This window comes from Gracilinanus agilis, chromosome 3 (assembly GCF_016433145.1).
Source record: "Gracilinanus agilis isolate LMUSP501 chromosome 3, AgileGrace, whole genome shotgun sequence".
NCBI classification, from domain to species: Eukaryota; Metazoa; Chordata; class Mammalia; order Didelphimorphia; family Didelphidae; genus Gracilinanus; species Gracilinanus agilis.
Genome location: NC_058132.1, coordinates 82,597,951 through 82,608,887, shown reverse-complemented (window position 1 = coordinate 82,608,887; position 10,937 = coordinate 82,597,951). Strand labels below are relative to the sequence as shown.

At 42.9% G+C, this 10,937-nt stretch overlaps 1 protein-coding gene across 1 annotated transcript in view; it reads left to right on the top strand.

Annotated features, from left to right (window-relative positions):
* Positions 1-10,937, top strand: part of TFAP2E (transcription factor AP-2 epsilon) — a 40,958-nt gene that overhangs the window by 24,353 nt on the left and 5,668 nt on the right. Inside the window, exons 4-5 of the mRNA XM_044668784.1 lie at positions 4,888-4,989; positions 10,490-10,723. Coding sequence (XP_044524719.1) covers positions 4,888-4,989; positions 10,490-10,723 — 336 coding nt within the window. The remainder of the gene's footprint in view (positions 1-4,887; positions 4,990-10,489; positions 10,724-10,937) is intronic.

Below are 10,937 nucleotides of genomic sequence, written 5' to 3'. Positions count from 1 at the left end.
TTTTTTTTTTTTTTATGCTTAGTGCTTAGTATAATGCCATATAAATTCCTCTTGGTGACTTATTCATGCGAATATCCCCACTTCCCTTTGCTGATTCTCAAATAGCATGATTTTAACCTCAAACTCCAGATCACCCTCCTCTGGTACTCTCAGGCTTATCAATATTCTTGTAAAAATATGATGACCAGAACTGATTTTTTAAAAAAACCCTTACCTTCTGTCTCTGAATCAATCCCAAGTACTGATTCCAAGTCAGAAGAACAGTAAGGGCTAGGCAATGGAGGCTAAGTGACTTGCCCGGGGTCACACAGCCAGGAAGTGTTTGAGGTCACATTTGAACCTAGGACCTTCTCTCTCCAGGCCTGGATCTTTCCATTGAGTCACCTTGCTTCACTTGTCAAGTCTGTCTTGAGTCCTCTCTTCTCCAGGCTAAATATCCCCAACTCTTTTAAGGAATCATTGGGTGGCCTGGACTCAAGCCTTTGCCATCCTTGTTGCCCTCCCCTGGACACTGTCCTTTCTGACTCTAAATTCTGTTCTCTTTCCTCTATATTATTATATCATATCATATCATATTATATATTATATATCATATTATTTCATATTGTATTATATTGTTATGTTATGTTACATTATGTTACGTTATGTTACGTTGCATTGCGTTATGTTACATTATGTTACGTTATATTATATATTATATACTCTGGAGTATAATGCTGGAGATACATATATGACTATATATGTGTATATGGACTTCTGTGTTGTATGTCTGTCTGTCCGCTGTATCTCTTGTATAGAGGTCCCTGCTGTCCTTCCTTCCTCTTCACCAACTTGCCACCCTCCAGCTTCAAAGACATCTTTTCATTTCCTGAAGGTATGGAGGAGTAAGGATGGTTTATTTTGCCTCTCCTTGGATCTCCCTGGAGTTCACAATAGTAGAAGACATCCATAGCCAGGGAGGACAGAGAGTTGGTTAGTCCAAGTATTCCTGCCATCATCACTGATGATCATAGGGCTGGAGGGACCCTCCCCACTTAATGGAAGAGGAGATTGAAGAGGGAGGTTAAAAGACTTGCTCAAAGTCACATGGCAACTTGGGAACAAAATGATAGTACTTGAAGGCTTCCTTTACAACCCTTTGTGCTAGACAGCACATAACATTATTATCTACTCTTTACAGAGAAAGAAACTGAGGCACAGAGAGGGATATTCAGTTCCCTTTCCATTATACTAATCGATTTCTTGCTTAGATAATCAAACAGATTCTTTGCTGAGAATGACTGTTCTCTCTTTGCCCCTCTACCACCTTCTCTGTTCCTATAGGGGTAGAGGAGAATCCAGAGAGGTTTTCTCTTCTCTTTCTTTGCTTCTTTGCCCCACTATTAGGATTCCACAATTCCAGTTGAATTTTCCTCGCCCCTCTTTAATGCCTTTTACTTTCTTTTTTTTTTACATCAGTCATTATTTCTCAGTATACCATCTCTCTCTCTCTCTCTCTCTCTCTCTCTCTCTCTCTCTCTCTCTCTCTCTCTCTTTCTCTCTCTCTGTCTCTCTGTCTCTCTCTCTCTCTCTCCCCCTCCATTCAACTCTCTCTTGTGACAAAGAAAAACAATTAAGCCAAACTTAGCTGTAAAGTTATCACATTCTACATTTAGCACTCCCACCTTTTTGCTGAGAGAAGGTGTGTGTGTGTGTGTGTGTGTGTGTGTGTGTGTGTGTGTGTGTGGTGTTTCTGTTCTCTGGACCAAACATTGCTCATTGCAAATGATTAGATTGGCTGCTTTTTAAGGTTGTTTTCGTTTGGATGATTGTAGTCAATGTGCAATTATTCTCTTGATTCTGTTTACTTCATTCTGCGTCAGGTCCTTAATAGAATTCCTGAGTTCCTCTGAAGGTCTCAACTTCATTTTTTCTTAAGTCCAAACCATGTTTTTTTTATTTTATATATCCCAATTTGTTCAGTCTTTCCCCAGTGGTTGGCCACTTGCTTTGTTTCCAGTTTTTGCTAATACAGAATGTGGCTATGAATATTTTGATAGCTATAGGATACTTCTTTCTTTAGAGCAAGTAGGTGAAGCAGGGGCTAGAGCACAGGACCTTGAGTCACGAAGATTTGTGTGAATATTATCTCATTTTTACTACTTGTGTTATCCTGGGCAAGTCACTGAATCTCTGTTTGCCTCAGGTTCTTCAACTATGAAATGGAGATCATCCTGACACCTACTTCCAGGGTTGTTGTGTGACAATATTTATAAGGCACTTAGCATAGTGTCTGGCACACATTAGAAGCTATGTACATGTTAGCTCTTGCGATTGTCATCAATATTATTATTCTTTCTTTCATTGACCTCCTTGGAGTAATATGTCCATGCCTGTAGGTGGGATTGATGGGTCAAAAGGTTTACTATAATTTTCTTGAATAATTCTAAATTGTTTTCCAGAATCAATTTGTAAGCCCACCAATAGTGCCTTAGTGTGCCTGCCCTTCCACAGCATTGACTGAGTAAACATTTCTAATTTCTTGCTTAGTGCTAAATGCTGGAGGTACCAAGATAAGTACAACAAATATATCACGCTAATAAATCTTCATTTTAATAGAAACTCCTCTTGAACTCTAACCTAGCAAGAAATCAAGTCTTCTTCTGGGGTCTTGCTCCCCGTAACCAACCTTTGTGGCAGGCTCTCAGGAAAACTCAATTTTAGGTCTCTCTGTCTCCATATTTGCGTTTTGGGCTGTTTCTGTTTTTCTGGAATTTCTCACTGGGTTTAATGGACTCAGGATTTAGCCTGGCCATAGGTTCCCTTTGTGTGTGGTTGTGTGCTCAGTATACCCAAGTTCAGAACACAAGATTATAGATTTAGAGTTGGAAGAGACCTCTAACAGTCATCAAGTCCAGCATCTTCATTTTTTTAGAGGAGGAACCTAAGACCTAGACATGTTAAATGCTTTGTCTTGGGGTCACAAAGCTGGTAAGTGTCAGGGACGGGATTCAAACTCAGTTCTTCCTGATTCCAAGTCTAACTCTCTCTTCATCACACCATGCCACCTCTGAAGTCTAAAGCACTCAGATGGTCTTCTATCCAAGTATTACCTGAAATAGTGAGAAAGGATGATCGCAGAGATATGGGAAGACAGGGGGAAGTTAAAGTACAAAAGGATGGAGTTGGAAGGACAGTAAGGGAAGAGGTGGGGGGACATCGAGTGGGAGAACAGGGAGATAGGGTGGAGATAGTGGACAAGTACTGAGGGATCCAAGATAATGTGAATAGGCGAGATTATTGAACTAAATAATGTAAGAAGATTTTTAATAGGGATAAATATAGAACTAAAAAAACTTGGATCAAAAAGTCAACTTGAAAAATAAAGGAAAGCAGCAATTCTGACATTAGGTCTATACCCCAAAGAAATTTGTTTTAATAGTGAAAGGACCTATATGTATAAAAATATTTATAGCAGCCCTTTCTGTAGTGACAAAGAATTGAAGACTGAGAGAGGGGATGCCCATCAACTGGGAAACAGCTGAACAAATTATGGTGTACGAATGTGATAGAATACTATTGTGCTCTAAGAAATGATGAAGGGGATGGTTTCTGGAAAATCTAGGAAGTCTCACATGAACTGAAACAAAGTGAAGGGAGCAGAACCATGAGAACAACATATACAATAACATCATAAAGACAGTTTTTAAAGTCTTAAGAACTCCAATTAATGCAATGACCAACATAATTTCAAGAACTTATGATGAAACATGCCACTTATTTCTAGACAGAGCTGATGGATTCAGAGTGCAGACTGAATCACATTTTCTTTTCTTTCTTTTGTAACATGGCTAATTTGGGAATTTCTTTTGCATGACTATACATATTTGTGATATGCGATTTTGTTTTTCTTGCCTTTGCTGTGAGGGCTGAGGGAGGGGAGAGAACTCAAAAAATAGAATTTAATGGGAAAAATAAATAAATGACCCCAATTGCCCAGCCTTTACTGCTCTTCTGCCTTGGAACCAATTCTCAGGCTTGATTCTAAGACAAAAGGTAGGGGTTTAAAAAAAGATAGGAGAGTTTCATTGGATTACAAGTTCAACTAACTAATTGTGTCACATGGCAGCCCCCAAATCTAATAGTCAACAAGTAATTATTATGTGTTTACTATGTACTAAGATCCTGTGCTATATTCTGGGAATACCAATATAAACAGAAAGACAGATAGCCCTTGTCCTCGACGAGCTTACATTCTCTTGGGGTTAGGCACCAGATAAAAAGGAGACTGAAAAGGGATGGTGGTGGAAGGGAAGGTATTTAACTCTGGGGCATGGTATAAATTCTGAAGAGCAGCCTGGAGAGGGTAGAATTAGAGGAGTTAGAGGGTGCAAAAATATTATAGCAGTTCTTTGACAAAGAATTGGAAACTAAGATTGTATCCATCAATGGGGTTGATACTTATTATGAACTTTATTATGAATAAGTTGAACTTATTATGGTATACAAATGTAATAGAACACAAGGTGCTACAAGAAATGAAGAAAGGGATCATTTCAGGGAAACCTTGGAAGACTTTCATGAACAGATTCAGAATGTGACCAAATTAAGAAATTAAATATCTAGAATGAAGAAGGGAACAGAGGTAGCGTAGTGGATAAATCTTAGTGCCTGGAGATAGGAAGATCTGAATTCAAATTTAAATTCAAAACTTTAATTCACTTAACCTCTGTTTGCCTCAGTTTCCTCATCTATAAAATGGAGATAATAATAGCAGCTATCTCGAAGGGTTGTAAGGATCAAATGAGATAATAATTGTAAAGCACTTAGCACAGTTCCTGGCACATACTAAGCTCTATATAAATGTTAGCTATTATTATTATTACCACTCTATTCTACTCTGGTTAGATCACTCTCTGAGTACTTAGACAAGCTGGAGCATGTCCAGAAGGGGGCAAAGAGGATGATGAGAGGACTGGAGAACATACCTGATGAGGATCTAGTGAAGGAATTGGCTGTCTTTGAGCTGGGGAATAGAAGAATAAGCCAGATGGGGTAAAGGGGGACAGAATAGCAGTTTTCAAGGGCTATCAAATGGAAGAACAATATTAGGCCTGTTTTGATTGGCCCCAGAGCAGAGCCAAAACAGAGGATAAAAAGCTGCAGAGGCAGATTTAGCTTGGCTAAAAGTAAAGAAATACTTCTGTACTATGAGAGCTGCCCCAAAGTGGAAAGGGCCACCTTAGGAGGTGGTGGGCTCTTCACACAGAGCCGGGATGACCACTTTTGAGGAGTGTTGGAGGAAGGATTCCTATTTAGGAACTGGTTGGACTAGTTTGGTCTCTGAGATCCTTTCCAAAACTTAAACTCAGGGACAGTAGCTGGAAAACGAAGGGCAATAATTGGGGGTGATGAGAGACAATGGGAGAGATAGAGAAACTGAGGGATGGTGAGATGGGAGTTGGGGAATACTAAGTGGAAAAAGCTGAGAAGTGGAGTTTAGGGACAGTGGGGGAATTGTGGGAATAGAGGATGTGAGATGCCATGGGGGGAGATTTAGGGGATAATGACTAGGAAGTTGGAGAAAAGTAAGGAAGAATTAGGGAATAACGAGTGGGGATTTGGGGGACAGTGGGGTATTGGATTGGCCCATTGGATTAACAATTACCATAGAGTATTGGACAGAGTGGGGGGATGTTGGGATCTGGAGGACAGTGAATGAAAGAGTTAAGGGGACTAAAGTTTAAGGTAGGAGATGGTGAGCCATGGATTTGAGACAGTATCATGGAAAGAGAGGGGAAGTTAAGAGAGTGGGATAGTTAGGGGGCAACAAATACAGCAACATAAAGAGATTTGGGAAGAGGCTTCCAACCTTCTTTCCCCCCAACCTTATCAGTCCTTCCTTCTTCAACTGTTTGTTGAAAAACTGAGTCTAGGTTGGGCCCCAGATTGAGTAAAATTGTTTCTTTTTCCTTTCTGGACCTGAAGTATACCTAGAATGGAGGCATCATCTGCCTCAGAATTCCCAGGGCAGCACAAGAGAAAATAGAGACTGTGAAACAGATGCTGGGAATAGCACCTCAAGAAGTCTATACCGTATGTGTAAAACTGTCTGTGATACTCTCTGAAGCCTGAAGCCTGATGTATGGATTGCAGGACCGGGAATCAGAAGGTCGAGATGTGATTTTGCCATTGACTACCTGAGTGGCCTCAAGCAAAGCCCTTACCCTCTCTGGGCCTTGGTTTACCTATGAATAAAAAAGTAAGCCAGAGTGAAGCATATAATAATGCAAGCTAGCCTTCCTAGAACACCTGAGATACCCGTGTAGGAATCGATATTTTATGTATACGAGCGGATATTTTTATGCCTCCCAGGTACAATTTGGTGATAGGGGATAGGAAGAGGGAGGATTGGGCTAATGGCCTCTATCTCCTCTACAGTATTAGATATGAAATTGGATTTGGAGCCAGAGGACCGAGGCTCAGAGCCCAGGCTCTGCCACTTGGGAAAAATCACTTAGCCTCTTTGGGCCTTGGTTTCCTCATCTGTAAAACGAGATGGTCTCTGATATCCTTTCTAGCTCTCCAAATCTTCCTGATCCCAGATCCTTCTTTAGGGTCCCTTTGAGTTCCAACATGCTATTTTCTGGCTCTGTGTGTTGTGAGTTTCAAAATTAATATCCAATATTCTAAGTATTATAGTTAATAAGATTTATTTATAGTAACTTGAATAAAAAAAGCTAGAGTAAAAAGCTACCTTTCTCAGCCTGCAAGCAGGAAAAAGAGAGGAAGAGGAAAGAGCTTACAGCAATTGATATATAAAACGTGACCACACAACGTGGTGGAGAGATTAAAAGGAATTCTGGGAAATACTAAGGAATTCTGGGGTACATAGTTCAAAGGTATAAAATTCCTAATTAATACAGTGTGTGTGTGTGTGTGTGTGTGTGTGTGTGTGATGTGAGATGTAAGATATGTGACGTATGTTCATTTTAGGACTTCAGTGATTTCTTCGTTTTGTACACAACCTTCCCTGGCACATCCCTCTACGATGATAGCTTATCCATTCCTACACATTAATGTTGATTCCTTCACAGGTGTCTCAGGTATTCTAGGAAGACTATCTTGCATCATTACACACTATACTCTTTGGCCTCCTCTTTATATATAGGCAAACATTATTATATAGGCTACCTTTGAGAATTGCGGGTGACCAAAAATTCATCTCAGAAATTCTCTCTGAATTAATCTCTGGCTCTTGCCCTCTCCAACCTTGTGAGATCCACCAGAGCCTGTAGCTTTCTTGCCAAGTTCCCCACTGACAGAGCCTCGGAGAACTCAGGGCTGCTGGTCCACAAGCCTGGGTCCATGCCTACGTGTCTTCTGTGCAGGATCTTAAATGCCCATGGATCCCTGCATCCGCTTCCCTGTGTCCTGGGCTCTGAATGGACACACATCCCTAAGTCGCTGTGTCTGTGTCACCCTGGGGTCCCCCACCCCACCTGTGTCTCATGATCCCCAGGGTTTCAGAGAAAGGGACCTGCCCACAATGGAGGCCCTTAATCTGAGCCCTAGAATAAGTGGCCATGATGGAGGAGGGTCGCCTAGCCCATGGGCAGGCTGAGTTTGGGGAGGGGAGGTGGGGAGAGTCCCAGTCAGGGGACTGAGAACCTATTGTGTCCCTTGGGAGATGTCATGAGGATAGAGTTTGGACTGGACATAGAAGTACCATGTTGGACTCAGAATTTGGTTGTGGGAAGGAGTGAGGTATATACTGAATATACCTTATTAACCTGCATCCTGGTTCTGCTTAGAGCTTGGTGGGGTAGCTCCTCTTTTGGGGAAATCCCCTGCCCCAAGGCTCCGGGCTCCCTCCCAACCAGGTAGAGGGGTATGGCTGAGCTTGGGTAGTCTCGGCCTCCCACCCCCAAAGCAAGATGAGATTAGATTAATTTGTGGAAAATATAGGGTTCCACCCCACACAGACGCCCGCCCTCTTTGGCCCCTTTCATCTTGAGATCTCAAAGCGCTAAGCTGCTCATTAATGTTCTTTTCCCTGGGGCTATGAGGAGATCTGCAGAGGAGACTCAGGCTCCCAGTTTCCTGACATTTTCTCCTTAGCTTGTATGACTAAGGGAAAGAGCAGAGGGACACGAAGACCAGATGGGGCTTGGGGAGTTGGGAGGATGTCCTGACCACTTTCAAGACAGTCCTCTTCTCCATCCTTTCGGGCAAGGGTGCATTTCTTGGCCTGAATACTGGAGCCTCGGCATTTAGGGGAGTTGGAGGGACTCTTCATCTGCAGGTGACCAGGCCCATGTCCTCTCCTGCCACTTTCATCTTTGGGATCTCAAAGCACCTATTCATTAGCTCTCTGTCACTCATCCTTGCCCTTACACTTCCCAGGCTTCCCTTCATCTACTCTCCCCCACCCATTCCCATCCCGGATCCTGGGAGGGGGCCTGAGAAGCTGCTTTTTTGCAGGGAAGGAAGAGGAGCAGGGAAAACAAGTACCTTTTGCCTCCTTAGTAAAATAATAATTTTCTTTGTGAGGAAGAGAATCATAGGTTCTTGGCATCTTGGGAGCCCCTTCCATTCAGGGCTGAGAGTGTGAGTCTTGCTAGAAGAGAGTACTCTTCCCCCAAAGGACGGAGAATTTGGCCTTGGCTCAGGGTCCAGGAAGGCTTGGCTTCTGGCAGAAGGTGGCTCTGTTAGCCAGTGTCAAGAAAAAAAAATGGAGACCCCTGTGGACAGCCCTTCTTTCCTCCTCTCCCATTTTCTCACCTCTCTGGCTGTGGGGAACAGGAGCTACCCAAGTGAAAAGGGGGTGGGGGTGGGAGTGAGCATTCAGTGGGATTTATCTCACCTTCCTGCAAGGGGGGTTGGCCAAGCTGTCAGCCTGGGTCTCAGATTCTCCCTAAGATTCTTGGGATGGCCGACTAAAATTGACGGGGAAGGAGATGGAATTGGAGGCCAGTGGGAAGGAAAGAGGCCTTTTTGTGGTGCCCACAAGGTGCCTGGACAGCCAATAAAGATATTCATTTTATGAATATCTCATTTGATTTTCACACTAATCCTTTGAGCCTGGCACCTTTGTGATTCATGTTATAAAGCTGAAAAAAAAAGGAGGCAGACACAAGTTAAAGTGACTTGCCCAGGATCACACAGCTAGTAAGTATCTGAAACTAGATTTGAACTCGGATCTTCCTGATTCCAGGCCTGGCCCTCTCTCCATTGGACTTCTTAGTGTCTCAAGGAAAGTAGTCCTTTCTCTTGACTGGAATGGGTCAATAGAGAATGGGGCTAACTCTTCAGGCAATCAGAAGGATGCTGAGGGACTAATATAGGCTCTTACCATTCACCCTCAAGTATGAACATAGGCCATACCTTGAAACCTATCCCGAACTCCCCACCTTGAGAGGATCCAAACAGTCAGGAGGACAGGGGAGGAGGGGTTCAGGGTCCCCTGGGTTCTGAGGAGATGGAGAAAAGCTGTTTGAAGTTAGAGTTGTTCATTTTCTTTTTTAACTGCCTATTGTGTGCAGAGCTCTGTGTTAGGGGAGAGAGAGATCATCAAGATTCCATCCTTTTGCTCATGGAGTTTTGAGATAAGCATAACATAAAATATATGGTAGTCAAATTCAAGGGAAGACAGTATGGCATAGTGGAAATAGTTTGTTATCTGGAGTCAGAAGATCTGAGTTCAAATCCCAACAGCCATTTATTAATTATTCAACCTTGGGCAAATCCCTTAACTTTTGGGGGTGTCATTTTTCTCATCTATAATATAAAGGCAATTGGATTATAGAATTTTTATCTTATTTTTTATTTTAAATTTAATTTAAATTTTTTTCTATGGCTACATGATTCTTATTGTCTCCTTCCCCTCTTCCTTCTCCTCTCCCAGAGTTGACCAGCAACTGCGTTTTATATGTATAATCACTCAAAACCTGTTTCCTTGTGGATTAGATAATTTTTTTTGTTTTTGTTTTTGTTTTTTTAGTTTTTTTAAACCCTTGTACTTCAGTGTATTGTCTCATAGGTGGAAGAGTGGTAAGGGTGGGCAATGGGGGTCAAGTGACTTGCCCAGGGTCACACAACTGGGAAGTGTCTGAGGCCGGGTTTGAACCTAGGACCTCCTGTCTCTAGGCCTGACTCTCACTCCACTGAGCTACCCAGCTGCCCCCTGGATTAGATAATTTTTGAGGCCCTTTCTAGCTCTAAATCTATTATTCTAAAAACATACACACCCCAGATCCCCAAAGTGCTACATGAGGCCAGAGGTAGACCCACCCACGGATCTCAAGGAAGACATCCTGCTGGGGCCCTTTCAGCTGGCCTTTCAAAGATGGGTAGAAATACAACAGGGAGGGAGGGAGGTCATTTTAAGCATAGGAAATAATGTGAGGGAGTGAGCTGAAGGGGACAGGAAAGGGGAGGGCCTACACGTGTGGGATGATGGTTTTTCAGACCCAGGATACGCCTTCAAAATGTTCTATCTTTTTCCCACAGTGCCCATCCCCTCCAAAGCCAATGGCAGTGCTATCTCTGCCCTGTCCTTGAATAAGGATAGCCTGGTCAGCAGTGTGGTCGCCAACCCCAATGAAGTCTTCTGCTCTGTACCTGGCCGCCTCTCCCTGCTCAGCTCCACTTCTAAGTACAAGGTCACCGTGGGAGAAGTACAGAGAAGGCTTTCACCCCCAGAGTGTCTCAATGCCTCTCTCCTTGGGGGTGTCTTGCGAAGGTAAAAAATAATCTTGTGAAAGATCAGGTTGGGCTGGGTTGGGTTAGTCCTCTGGGAAGATTGACTGGCTGGACCCAGGCAAAAGTCTGGGTTGACTCTGAACTGGCCCCCTTTCCGCTCTTACTATTGTTAGGATCAAATGAAATAATATTTGTGGGTCCTCAGCACAGTGCCTGGCACATAGAAGATAATTAATGCCCCTTCCCTTCCCTTC